Here is a 15,361-nt window from a genome sequence, read left to right as displayed (position 1 = left end):
GTTAGCACCATTTTGTTTTACTCATTCTAATTTTCGTGTTTATAATTATTTTCCTATAAAATTTACCACAAATATACATCTCCCGATTATACGCATAGTATCAGTATTGAAAGTACCCTGCAAAAATCATTATTAAATTATATTCTTACAAGGAGACAGATATATATGCGACAATCATTTTGGACATGACTGTACATATTCCGGAGTGAGCAGAATAATGTAAAGAACTTTTCTTGGACAACTATCAAGCAGTAAATACATTTTATGTAGGATTTGTATAATCCATCTTGTAAATATATATTATATTACTCTTTTATCTGAATCTTGGTCAGTTACAAGTCTCTTCTCAAATATTATCGAAGAACACTTTCACTTTGTGTATATTTTTTATGAGGAATATGTCGCACCCGTCTCGGAAGTGTCGAGTTCAAAATGTATATTATATTTAATGGTGTATAATACAATTTGGAATCAGGCTTAATACCAGCGTTTTGTGTTTCCAATTTACATTCCGCGTAGCAAATTGCGATACAAATTTCAATTTGTATCGCAATTTATTTTTATCGCATTTTATGTACTATAGTGAATAATTATAGATTCATAAAATAAGTCGAATAAACATGAACGTACTTCACTGTCCCATTGGTGTTTACAAGGGGCGTAAATGATCATCCGGTGTATCAGTATTTCAAATTAAAAGCGTAAAGAAAAAGAAAGACGAGTGTATCTTTTTCTACATTTTCGGCGCTGAAGGATGCCGTTACTGTTTCAATGATCTATTGTACGCACTTCTCATTTTTATATCCAAGCCCTATTCATGCTACAACATATACCGGCTAGGTCTAATATAGTTCGACCTCGTCTTCATTGCTGCTAATGTGCCTTTTCTTGACACTTTTCGTGGAAGTTTGTATGTTTGTGGCCAATCATTTAGACAACGAGATCTTGGAAACTACAGGCTCTAGAAAGATGGCGTTTTAATTGATCAATTGCAAATTTTGCGTAGATTGTCCAGTTCTAGCTGAATATTAAAAAAAAATGCATGACCATTATTTCTTTATTACATTTTTACGGTTACACTGGAAGTGTTGAAATGTAAAAAAAAAAGTACAACTGGAAGTGTTGAAATTAAAAAAAAACAGCACCATATCCTACGCATTATACATTTCTACAACACATGATTGTATACATGGGTTGCATATCTCTCAGGCGTTTTTCTATGGCCAAATTATAATGAAAAAGGAAGGATAACTATTTCCCCAGTCTAAATTGAATTTTTATTCTTTGGGGTGTTTTGCTCAATGAAAACCATATATCACTGGCATTATAATTTATTGTTTGTGTATTGTATTTACTTAGTTTTGCAGTAAATGAAGTTCAAATTTTAACGAAGAAAGGAACAAATTAGTAACAAGCTGAAAATTGGTACAGATGTTGGGAATGATGTTCTAAACAACATACAAAAAGTCCCCTGAGCTCCTCCGTGGCTAAGCGGTTAGCGTACGCGCCTTTGGCGTGGGAGACCCGGGTTCGATTCCCGGCGGGAGCTCATGTGGTTCGGATTCCACGTTAATCAGTAGGTCCACGTCTCATATAGCCTCGCTGCTGAAAGGGACGCTAAGCTAAAACTCAACTCAAAAAGTCCCCTGAAATTCCACGTGACCTTCGCCGCCATATTGGAAAATGGCCGCTGGAAGTGTCAAATCAACAATACCCAGATAAAAATAGCAATATCTTCGCTATGATTGAACATAAAGAGTTAAACTTAGTGTCGCTTTATAGAACATAGATAACAGAACTGAACATAGATTACCGTCAAACTGATTTAAAATTTTATTGAACTTAGGAAGTAATTATTAACAAGTTAAAATTTAACATAGATGTTGGCAACCATTATTTAAATGACATACTAAAATCCCACAACTTCTTCGTTAGCCATATTGGAAAATGTCCAAATGTCCGAAGTAATTGAAAGGTAATATTTTGTTAAGTGAAATACAAAATCTGGACCAGGCTAAATATATGAGAAAGTGTAAATGCAGTCGATCCGGAGTCAATTGGGATCAATGCTGGTGCGTGGGGTGAAACATTATGACGTGTTTAAGGTTGTCGTCCGCCATATTGGAATCAACTTGTTTATTTTAAATGTCTACATGGTCGTGTGGCATATAAACATCATCCTCGTTCGAAGAGAAACAGAATTGTAAGGTTATTTTTCCAAACCCTGTAAAGATTTTGAAGTTGTGAATAGATTTAGAATATATTATGAGTGCAATGCTGTGGAATGTGCTCTGCGAAGCTTCGAATTGAAGGATAAAGCAAAAAAACAAACTTTGTAACATCTCATATTACGTATTCTTTAATAACCAGGAAAAGAGAGAGCTTACACACATAAGACAAATGCAATCACATGACATATTCAGCATGTCCACCGTTCTGTTCTATGCATACCCTTAACCGTGAGAACCAGTGCTTGTGTATTTTGCGAAGCATAGTTGGTGATATTTGTTAACAGGTCGTAATGTTTCTCCTTTTAATGCCAATGTCGATAATTTTATACTGGTAGCCAATAGCTTTAAAGTGCCCCCAAAGATAGAAATCCAAATGAGGTTGGTCGGGGGACCTTGTTGGCCACTCAACTGGTCCATGCCGACCTATCCAGCAACCGGGAAAGTGTTCATTGAGCCATCGAATTCATTGCAATCATAACGTGGCTGTACCCCAAATTGTTGTCAATATTGATTAAATCACTCTTCCTCGTCCAACAAAAGTGGCATAACAGTGTTTCCAAGCATATCTCAATACAGCATCGAAGGTCCCATCAATGATAACAGGTTCAATAGGTCCCGTCAATGAAAAAAAGATCCAGTAAGTCTTTTGGCCCACATTCCACACAGCATTACCTTACATGTACCTTGCATTTTTGATGCATCTATCCGATTAAGATTTGTATTAGCCAGTAACGGACATTTTGGTGGTTAATCTCACCTGTTACATAGAAATTTGCCTCGTCACTAAAAACAATGTTATGAGGAAACACTAGGTCACGTGCTATCTGGGCCAACGCTTAATCACAAAACTCCTTTGGTCTATCAAAATCATCCTCTGACAGTTTTTGTTTTAACTGTAATTTCTGAGGATGCCACTTTTCCCTGTCTAATATTCTTTGAACACTTTTGACACTAACATTATGTTCACTTAATAGACGTCGCACACTCTTCGTAGGACTTTTCACCAAATATAAAAGTATCTATCTATTAAAATGCTACAATAGCAATTAAAAGCGCCTGAGCTCCAACCTATAACTTTAGCTTTCAAATCTCTCATTTACGGTTATGTGTGATTTCACGTTTAACACAAACAAACATTTTAAGTATTTGTACTTCAAATAGTCTAAATTAGTTAACTATATCTTTTTCATAAAGTTTATTATACAAAATTATTGTTCGAAGCCTTTGTATTTTAACAAGCCTTCTCTAAAATCAATGCATGTGAGTTGTGCTTCCATCTTCCGAGTTCTTTTAAACTATGTTTATATGTTTGTGGTCAAGTTGTTTTTGCTATGCAGTTAGTGTCTGATGAAGACAACATTAAGTTGTCGAAACCGTTACACTGTAATTTAGTTTCTACTAAACAAGTGTATATCCTCTGGTCAGAAGTGTTTATTATTTCTTTAGTGATTTCCAGAGTAGTGATGGACCTATATCAGGTAATATATCGTGCAGCAGCATTCACATTAAGTAAAATATCGTACGGTAGCATGCATATGTTCGCTGTTAGTAGTTTCTAAGACATATTTTCTTCTTCGTAGTCGGTTGCTTGTGCTATATCATCGTCGTGTGCGATCTCATCTACCCAACGTATCCATGTACGTGATCTCCCTTACTTATGTTGGATATATCACAAAATGAGGTTTTCAAAAACGACCACCAAGATAACAATTACTCTCAGCAATCACGCTGGTCAACAAGGTTGTTTTTACAAGGAATCTGATTAATGTTCTAGGCTAAATTGAGGATGCTAAATTCGAAAATGAAATAAGTTTTTGTCCATCGGGCTGAGTTTTCTTATGACATGCTGCCTTCTCCTTATTGAAATCCTTGAAAATCTATAAAAACGCTGCATATAGTTTATTCTGCTATGGCTGAATTTAAGTAACTTGCATACATATTGACTGAGAGAAAGTGAGATAAAATCGAGAAAAGTACAAGAAATTCCAATGCATGTCCCTAAGGTCAAGGAACACACTCCAGAAAATTAGTGATGTTTGACAACATTGCCGATTAGTCATATTCAATAGCATAGAATTGTGTTGTTATTCTTGCCGCATGTGTCGCAGTATTAGATTTCTGATAGCGTGGGAAACTGTTGGATGTTCTAGGTTAGTGAAATTTGAATACTGTGGTTATTCAAAAGAATAAAATTCCGGGTACCTGTGTCAATAGTGCAAATTTCTTTTTGTTGTATCTGTGGAGAAGTAACTCTCAAGTCGCTAAAACAACAATTGGCTCCGCTCGTAAAGAAGTGCTACGAACTTTATTTCGGCTGTAAGGTTAGCGACCAATACAAGAAATGGGCCCCCACATATGCTGCTTGGCATGTTTTAGACTCCTGACAGGCTGGGCAGAAGGTTCGAAACTTATGCCGTTCGCGGTTTCCATGATTTGGCTACGACATACGGATGACACAAGAGACTTATTTTTGTCTAATAAAAATAGCTGGAATCACGTGGAAAACCAAGAGTATGCAATACCAATATTTACCATCTGCTATGAGACCCGTATGACACAGTGAAAAATTACCGGTACCAGTGCCTCCAGAAAATGTGAGTGACGATGAATCTGGTAACGAGCATAAAGAATGTTCGGAAGATGGGGGATCCACTTATCCCGACCTGACATTTGAATTGCCCTATGAATCAAATATCCCACATATTTTGAAACAAGGTGATCTCAATGATCTTTTTCGCGATTTGAATTTGCCCATGCAGCAATCTGAGCTTTTATCTTCGCAATCGAAAGGATGGGATTTTCTTTCCCCGATGCAAAAGTGAAAGTTTTTCGTGACCGCCATGCTGTTATATATATATATATATATATATATATATATATATATATTTTCTCGAAAAGAGTGACTTTTTTGTAACAATATCGAATCCGCCTTGGAGACTCTTGGCCATACATACAGTGTAAATGAGTTGCGTCTCTTCATAGATTCTAGTAAATTGAGTCTCAAGGCAGTTCTTCTCCGCAACAGGAACAAATTTCTTTCTGTTCCGATTGCTCACGTAGTTAGCCTTAAGGAGAGACTTAAGAGACTTTTAAACTGCTTCTCACTTTTATCCAATATGACAGATACAAATGGAATATATGTGGAGATCTAAAGATAATTGCTATTCTGCTTGGCATGTAGCCGGGTACACACAGTACTTCTGCTTCCTATGCGAGTGGGACAGCAGGGAGAGAAAATCACTATTGTGAAAAAATAGCTTGCTTCCCATGTACCGCCGCCTGGATATAAAAATGTAGCAAACACTCTTCTTATTGCCCCTAGAAATGTGTATTTATCTCCATTGCATATTAAATTGGGACTTATCAGAAACTCTGTGAAAGGTATGGACCAAACATCACGTGCATTCATGCACTTACGATCCCAAAGATCAGTAATGCTAAAATAAAGGAAGGAATATCTGTAGGACCACAAATTAGGGAATTAAGAATGATAATAATTTTGTAGACTTGTTGAGTGATGTTGAGAAAATAGCATAGTTGTCCTATGTAAGCGTGTGTAAGAACTTTTAGGCAACCGTAAGGCAGAAAATTATGGCGATATTGTACATGAACTAGTGAAATCATATACGTATATATCACCGTACGGGATGCAACATGTCACAAACTGCATTTCCTGGACGACCATTTGGGCTTCTTCCCGGATAATTTTGGTGCCATTAGTGACGAACATTGTGAACGCTTTCACCAGGGTATTTCTCAAATGGATATAAGTGTTATCAAAGAAAGTGAAGTGCAGCAATGTTGTATGACTATTGCTTGACCTTACGACGGGACTTTCCTGAGGCAAAGTTTCTCAGGAAATCGGGTAGAAAACATATTAGGTAAGTTTAATTTTTACTTACTTCTATCCTGCCTTTGATTCCTTAATGTGTATTAGTACCGATTTTTAAAAACTTTATGTAAGAAACTATTGTTGCGAGGCCATGTCTTTATGGCAAATACGTAAGCTACCAAAGGCACGTCGGGGATTTCGGCTACATACTATTTTTGCTAGGAGATATTACTCCAGCGAAGCTCTGCCCGAGTTCACCCGCCATTCAGGAATTGAGTATCACAGTATGAGTATTAAGTGATAAGGGTACTGAAACTCTCTATGAAGCCAGCATTTTACACATTCTGCCATATTTACAGAATGTGTAAAATATGCAGCCAATTTAGTCTGGCTTTTAATATGTCACAATACTACTTTACCATGTCTAGCATTCTTATTTCCAACTTCTATATGTACTGTGTCATCTTCCAAAATGTTTTAATATACCCTATGTGCAAGGATAAAGTAACGAACTAAGAAATTCAGGTACGATGTAAGGTATGTCTGGTCGAGATTACACGGTGAGCTTATCAAGTGTGTTGCTATGTAATTTATCATATAAACAATGTTAAAGACAGAATACAGCCATGCACAAATAAGAAATATCCTAAGTAATATTGAGTAGAATGCTTAAAAATTGGACGGTTTACACCTCGAAACAAAACCTATTGGAATTTTAACGTATTTAACCTACATGCAACGCCTTATTCAGCGTAATCAAAAATCGAAAGACTTTAGTTTATCATCATGATGCTCAAATCTATATCGTATCTTATTAGTATTTCTCTTCCGCAGGCAGCTTTCAAATCTAGTATTGCATCGTAATTTAACATTAACAAACAGTATTAAATCTTTAACTTTATCCCTGCTTTAAAAGTGAAACGTATTGCATTCATCTATTTAGATAATACAAGCTTGAAAAAAATGAAAATGAAATCTTTCAGTTTAACATCTCACGATTATGCCGTTTAGATTAACGAAGAGTGGTGATAAAGACAAGGGAATAATGGAAGAGTTGGTGAAATGATAATGAGGAAACGAGAGTATGTAGGGCAACTCACGGACACTATGCTGTACACCACGAACTTACTTGGCCCAGGATCAAACTAGGGATCCGCACACCAGAGGTAAGCGCTCTACCACTGAGTTACCGTGCCTCTTAGTACAAGCTTAAAACTTATGAAAGTGTGGATCTATCTTGCACATTATAGTCCGTGAAAAAATTAACTTCATTTTATTTCTCTTCAATCCTGACGAAGTTTCGACCCTGAACAATATACAGTCAAGTCAAAAGCATGGATGATACCCAAGAATCAGAAATTTTATAATTTACTTTTTGTTATACCTTCTATGAAATATATAATTACAGTTACGATCGTGCCAAATATGAAAACAATTCGACAGAATATTAGGGCTTCAGGAAATAAAACATACGTGTTTCAGGCGGCCACACTTTTGTTTTATTTGGATAAATTTTAGTTATAGGCCTACTCAAAAGTGAGAGGGTTTTAAATGTAGCATTATCATAATTAAAAATACTTATATTGTGTCTGCAGTGGTAACTAAAAGAACAATTTAGACATAAGTGTCCAACATTTTGGAAATAATCTCAGAAAGCAGTTTTCTAAACTTTTTTTTTTTTTTTTTTGCTTACTTCAGCAAACTACAGTTTATATTCATGCTCGATGTTAATATTTAATGTATATTAGGTTCCAGTATAATATTTTGGTTTGGTTAAAATAGTTATGTACCAAGAATGTTGTATTTCAAGAGATCGATTTCATTTAATATTGCTGCCTAGACAATATTTGGATTTTCATTTTTAAAACAGGACATACAGAGAACACATCTGAATTATATTTAGTGCCACCTATAACTCTTTTTTCTGAACTCTTAAAACAGACCCTTGAATAAAATGTTGATACTGTAATGTATGGAAATAATTAGTTTCTTTTAGTATTTTCAGAACAAAATAATGATGTATGATTTATATTAATGTTACACACTCAAATATTATTACAAAATATATATTCTTACCACTAAATAATTACTTTTTTTTTTCAAAACCGTTATGGGATTATTCACTTAACTACAAAACCAATCCTCCCAGAAATACACGTTATGTAATGAAGTCCTAATGTTGATGAATAAATTAAGGCACATAGATGAGCCAGTTGGATTAGAAAACAAAAGTAAAACTAAAAATATAAAACATAAGGAATAAAATAAATAATAATGAAAGAAAAAGTAAAAATTAAATTAGCATAACATAATAGCGTTGACGTATATCTAGCGTTACTTAAACACATAAGTATCTTTAAATCATAATTGCTGCCCCGTTCTCTCGCGATTAAGATTCTTGCTCTGCAATCCTATGAACGAAGATGCAATATATACAAGAACTATAGCAGCATTATCATGTGATCCCTTGCAGCAACTAAGTTAGATTTTAGTTATTTCGTGAACCAACGTCATTTGTAAAGTTTTGTTGCAGATCGAAGTCATTTTGATCTCCCATTTCTTACGTAAATCTGACACAAACTTACTGTGTGATTGTTATTTTATCTGAAGTGTTACGAATAAATATTCACATCAAGTTGGCTATTTTTTTGCCATATTTTGTTCTTTATAGAACATTAACAAAGACGTGCGTCTTCACGTATATGAAATCCACCGTATTATTTCCATATTACGCTTCATTCAACTTATTTATATAGGGCAAACATTATTGAATGTAGCTATTGCAGGATGGAGCCCTCTTTGAAACGATTTTTCCGCAGAACTTAAATGAAATAAAAATAAACAAAATTCTTTAAACTAGTACAGTCTGTTCAAGGAAATTCCACCCGTCCTAGCCAAGTTCCATAATAATAATGCCACTGACTGCACTAGTTAATGGAAATAATTTTGTTCAATAATATAAATCAGTTTAGATTAAATAAAGCAGCTGAATAGAAATGGCTTGGCGGAGGTAAAGTCAACACATTAAGGTGTCCAGTGTGTATGGGAGGTTACAGAAAGAGTACACAAACATTAAAAAGAAGAAAGAAAATCGAAGTTTTCTTACCTGTAATGTTATCGCAGAGTATCCGGGAGGTAATGATTCGACCATACGGACTAAAAAGGTTTTCCAAATCTTGTTGTGTTAAATTCTTTGGCAGTCCACTCACGTACAAATTGGCACCCTTTATTGCTTCGCTGCTAGGGCGGGCATATGAAACCTAAAAAACACATTAATAAATAGAAATTAATTATTTTACGTAACAATTATCTTCAGAAACAGAATATGCTCATAATCTGTCAAACTACAAGACTGAAATTCAATAGTTCGCCAGTTTTGAAAAGTTTCTGTACGTAAATATTGATTTTGCACTAGAAGTCAAAGCCAAACTTCTCTCTCGTGAAAACAATATTGCTATTAATTTCTGTGTAACACATTTATTCTGTATGTAAACTAGTAAGTTTCTAAAAAAATAAAAAAAATGCCCTTCATTGATTTTTAGGACATTTTTATTGTAAATACACACTCATACTGTAATCATACAAGTAAGTCCAAACCCTCAACTTTAATGAAAGTAACAATCAAAAATCTGCACACCATAATATTTCATACTCGCACTAAGTTCAAAGATTTAACGCCAAGAAAATTTTGGTTAAAATCAAATTGTTTCCATCAGTTGTGTATAATATATATATATATATATATATATATATATATATATATATATATATATATATATATTTTCCTGAAAATTTGACTACGCCAAGTTACAACTTTGATTACCAATAACACGAGAACCAAAGATCTCCATTTGATCATGGGTCTCATTCCAAAACAGTATTCGCTAAATTTGCGGATCGAAACGTCCCCCCCCCAAAAAAAAAAAAAACAATTGTGGCTTTTATGCTAATTACCGCAAATCGGAACACAAATTTTGCGTTGCACTGATGCAAAACATTAAGGAATAGGGTCACGTATCTGAAATGGTGGTAGGCATAGAGATTATTTTATTGTTCTGGTTTGTAGTTAATATTTTGTTGGTCAGCAGATTTTAGATTTGGACTTAGTAAGACAAGTAACAATGTTACGTGCACATCACGTAAAAGAGTTTGGTATCTATGGAGTTATTATTATTATTATTATTATTATTATTATTATTATTATTATTATTATTATTATTATTATTATTATTTAATACTAAAACCGAAAGTTGTACTTGATTTCTCCCATTTCAGATTCTAGTAGAGAGATTAGAGTGGACATTGAATATATTCTTGGCACGTTTAATTGATTGCAGAAAACCACTTCTTTCCTATCACGGTTTGGGTACAAAACCTCGCGGACCAAAACCTCGCGGCCCAAAATCTCGCCAGGCCGAAACCTCGCCGCCCAAAACCTCGCGGGACAAAATCTCGCGGGGCCAAAACCCCGCCTGGCCAAAACCTCGCCACCCAAAACCTCGCGGGCCAAAATCTCGCCGGGCCAAAAGCTCGCGCCCCAAAATATCGCCATACCCAAAATCTCGCCTGACCAAAATGTAAATGTTCCAACACATGATAAGGATGACGGTATAAAAGACGCTGTTTCAGAAGAAGTATCACGGGTATTTGACCAAGTCCCGTGATACCATATGAAAATTCTATTTCTGTATTAGAGGATTTCAATGTGAAGGTAGGGCGACGATGTTTTTAAACTAGTTATAGGGAAAGAAAGTCTGCATAAGGAAAGTAATGACAACTAACGAGGTTAGTTTCGTGAACTTTAGAACATCAAAAAACTTAACATTTTAACAAAAATCTAATAATATTTATGAAAGTATGAAATAATATATGAGTTTTCCCGACGTCCCTTGATTATGTCCTATAGGTTAAAGGAGAGGTAGATGACGAATATGAAGGAAATGATCGAATAAAGAAAGTGGGAGGAAACGGGAATAACCCGAGAAAGCCCACGCACACGATGTTTTGTATCATCATCATCATCATATTATTATTATTATTATTATTATTATTATTATTATTATTATTGTAATGTGGAATTGCATATTAGGAAACTCATTGGGTAAATTTTAAAGAAAAGTTTCATTCGCGGCGAGGTTTTGGCCCGGCGAGATTTTGGGCGGCGAGGTTTTGGCCCGGCGAGATTTTGTCCCGCGAGGTTTTGGGCGGCGAGGTTTTGGCCACGCGAGGTTTTGGCCCGGCGAGATTTTGTCCCGCGAGGTTTTGGCCGGCGAGATTTTGGGTGGCGATGTTTCGGCCGCGAGATTTTGTCCGTATACCCCTATCACCGGTTTTAGTTTATTGCTATCACCGTTAAAACTAGAAGTGGTGGACTAACCGCTTCTAGTTTTACTATTATTTGAGTGGAGGTGGATTATATTCTTGGGACGCATTATATATTGCATAAAAATATTTTTTCGCCATTTATTACCGTTTTTATTCTATTTCGATCAACCTTAAAACCGAAAGCGATTCGTTTATGTATCTTCCTGTTTGTATTGATGTTTAATGTATAATATGGAATTTATTATTAGAAAGCTAACCTCATCCCAAAAGAAATCGCTTATTGCTAGCATCTTGCCGTTTTTGTTCTATATAGATCAATACTGAAACCAGAAGTTTTAGTAGATTTCTATCGCTTCTGATTTCAGCGAAGTGTTAAAGATGGTGCAACGTACACTTACAATGCTTGACCGATTGCAGAAATCTGCTTTTCACTACGTATTGCCGTTTTTTGCGCTCCTTTGTAATTAACGTATATATATAGGAAAGGTTGATTTCTACCACCATCGGTTTGAATATCACCTACAACGCACTTTATTCCCAACATTTGACCCTCTACATACATCCTGACCGAAATTAGTGATGATCTATCACGTAATTAGAGATTTTTTAAAAATTATTTTCCGGATCAGGGTAAATATATAAATGAAATCAAAAGTAAGTCCAAACCCAACTTTGATCGTATATAACTCGGGAACCGAAGGTCTATACACCACAATAGTCCACATTAAGCTATCACATGTACCAAGCTTCTCAGTGGACAAACCAAAATACATCAAATCTAAATCAAAATCCAAACTCTCTTATGGACAAACAGCGTATGCTTTGACGTGGGAGACTCGGGTTTGGCATCCAACGGGAACTCGTGTGGTTTGGATCCCACGTTAAGTTGTACGTCCACATCTCGTACAACCTTACTGCTGAAAGGATTGCTAAACTCAAGTTAAATCAGCTAAGTCCAGTCCAAAATTTGGTGGTGAATAATTCGAGAACCAATGGTCTACATATCAATGAACCACACACTGAGCTCGTGAAGGTGTATCGCCTTGCCAATTTTGGTCTAGATTGGATTAGCACATTCAACCGCATGTCATACGTAACATCCTTTCACTAATTCTATAACCCCACACTATAATATACTATTGTGTGTGGGTACCAAGCTTGTAAATATCTACCACTATTCCAACTTCGGTCAAGATCGGATGAGTTCATCAATCGCATTTTAGTTAAATTTCTTCATTTCCGTGAGTTCAAGCCTAACTTCTATGGTTAAAAGCTCGGAAACTAAAATTATCTAGACCATAATAGTGCGAAGTATGTTTAAAGACGTACTAACCCCCTGAACATTTACCACTATTCGAACTTTGGTCAAGGTCGGATGGATTGTATCACGATTTACTGAAATTTACTGTATTTCACTAAATCCAAACCCAACTTTGATAACATCTCAAGCAAAAGTCTCCGTTCCATAATAAGTCATTTACATGCTAAATCGCACAAGCTCTATGATCATGCAAAATTTGGTCAGATCTGATTAGTATCTTCGATAACTTGCTACATGAAATTTTTCACTATTGTCGAGGGACATGGTAGCTCAATGGCAGAGCGCTTGTCTCTGGTGCGTCGGGTACCTGCTTCGATCCCCGACCAAGTTAGTTTGTGGTGAACAACATCATGTCTGTGGGTTTTCTCGGAGTACTCCCGTTTTCTCCAATCCTTCCATCATGACTCACTTGCCTTAATCATCAGTTTCCCGTAACCTAGAAAAAAGGCAGAACGTGGGACGTTCTGAAGATTTCACTTCACTTCACTATCGTTGATAGTTTGCTATATGTACAGTACCTAAAAATTATTTCATTGAGTCCAACTTCGATGATCAGTAACTTATTTACTAAATACCTTCAGACCATAAGGCTTGAACGAGTAAAGTTAAACAGATGGCTATTTTGTTCTTTACTAGGTATTTAAACTCCTTGAGAGGAACAAGTAACACATTCCTTAGTTTTAGATTATTTGTACTGAGGTCAGGGGAAACGTATGATGGAAAATGGAAGAGCTTCCTGGAATGTGTGTTTATTAATCCAGTGTCGAAAACTTTTTGGAACCTGTTTCTTTTTCAACTCTCTGATTCCATGTATGTAATAAGCTTGTGAAGTTCCATCATCTTAATTTTGGTCAAGACTGGATGAGTATTATCGATTGCATAATATGCATACTGTCTTTATGATTTATCTTTTTAAAATAAAAATCAAATGAAGGACGAAACAACCAAAATATGAAGTTTTTTTTTTCTTCTAGCTTGGATGGAAATTACTCTTACCAGAGAATTTAGGATAATTCAAAAGAAGAGAACTACTTCAGCTGACGGCCAAAATTATAAATAAATAAACAAGACAATTCTAGCATCGCAATAATGGTAGTAAGTGACCCAATGCACGCGAAGATCCGGATTCGGAAAAGGGGAGGTAACCTGTCAACACAACCTTCTGAGGGGGAGAGAAGGCCCTCACCTAGATTTTTTTTTCTTTGAGCCAGACTCAAACTATCACAACTCCGTATAATCTGCTTATTCCGCAAAACACTTGATTTAGAAGCCGTTCAAAAATAATAATTGTTCCTGATCCAAAAACTATTTATTGGCCAAGATAGCAATCTTTAGATCCATTTTTGAATAATTTCTAAAATTCTTCTTAAAACATATTTAATGTTATTTATTTTAATTTGTGTATATTATAGCTGTTTCTGAACTTGTGATTTATGCATTAAATCTATAAAGGAATTTATAATATATATTATGTGCATTTTGTTGCAATATAGCAGTTAAGTTCACGTTGCATGGCTTCTGCCCTTGGTGGCGTTTCCTACTCGTGGTTCCTCTTACTAATGCTATTACATTCGCATCATTTCCCCCAGGCCACGAGTCAAAATCTTGAAGTGAAGAATTTCCTGGCTCTGAATTAAAGAAAAGAGCTGTCATGAGGAAATAAAATAGTTATACGTTGTATCCCGTGTAGTCAATCAAAATAGTCAATCAAAATACAGATGTTTACATTTTCCTATTTTTAGTTTTGGCCAATCATGTACAAGATTTTTTTTTTTTTTTTTTTTTTTTACGTCTTATACTTCTATTTTCCATCTGTATTCTAGCCGTTACCTACTGACATATTTCGCACCGCTTTTTGTTCCCCCTCTAACATTCTTCTTCAATAAATATTTGTGCAATTATAGTACGCAAGTGCATTTTCTTTTAATTTCGGGGCGTGATAATCAAATATAGTTGTAATTTGGGAAGAATTCGTCCCCTCCTCAGTTTTTGTTGTGTTTTGTTTTATGTAGTAACGCTAAAATTTGCAATTGTATCGATTAAGACAAATTATTCTACGTAGAGGTTAAAAAAAAATGTAATGCTACCATATTAATTATGCATAGTTTCCGTGTGTGGAGAAAATATAATGTACATTCCTCATTTGTTTAACAATAAATTTAGAACTGCATATGTTCTTGGTTTGATATTGGTGGGTGTAATGCAACTATTTTTTTTCCGGTTTCATAGAAATCAAGACTTCAGCGTCTACTGTAACACATTGTTCCTATTTTGACAATTACTACATTCTTTACTATAGAATGTCAAGTTAAAAATCGACCTTTGAACACAGACCCGTTGAGCAGAGGCTTCCTTTCTTCCCGCTGTTAGAGTGAAGAGGGATGTAATGAAAGTACATACTACTTCTACTATTGTCAAGTGTGAAAACATTACTGGTCTACGAGGTTCTACCCAAATATCTTTTTTTTTTTTTTTTACCGAGCAAACCAGTACCAGTAGGACATTCTGCCGCTAGATGTTTCGAAGTACATGTTTTAGCTACTGAACCACAAAGACGCGTCATCCATAGAGTAATTACAGAAGGTGTTTCTAAACAACACCGACAACGTTTGGGAGGTGATTCCTGACACCAAGGTAAGACAAAAAGTAGAT

At 35.4% G+C, this 15,361-nt stretch overlaps 1 protein-coding gene across 13 annotated transcripts in view; it reads right to left on the bottom strand.

Annotated features, from left to right (window-relative positions):
* The window catches only part of fne (ELAV like RNA binding protein found in neurons), a 259,257-nt gene that overhangs the window by 79,930 nt on the left and 163,966 nt on the right, over positions 1-15,361 (bottom strand). For all 13 annotated transcript variants that reach the window (XM_081762470.1, XM_081762477.1, XM_081762476.1 and 10 more), the window contains one exon: positions 9,170-9,323. In XM_081762470.1, the coding sequence (XP_081618596.1) occupies positions 9,170-9,323 (154 nt within the window). The remainder of the gene's footprint in view (positions 1-9,169; positions 9,324-15,361) is intronic.

This window comes from Thermobia domestica, chromosome 6 (assembly GCF_964235325.1).
Source record: "Thermobia domestica chromosome 6, izTheDome1.hap1.1, whole genome shotgun sequence".
Classification (NCBI taxonomy): domain Eukaryota; kingdom Metazoa; phylum Arthropoda; class Insecta; order Zygentoma; family Lepismatidae; genus Thermobia; species Thermobia domestica.
This window is presented reverse-complemented; position numbering and strand designations above follow the sequence as displayed.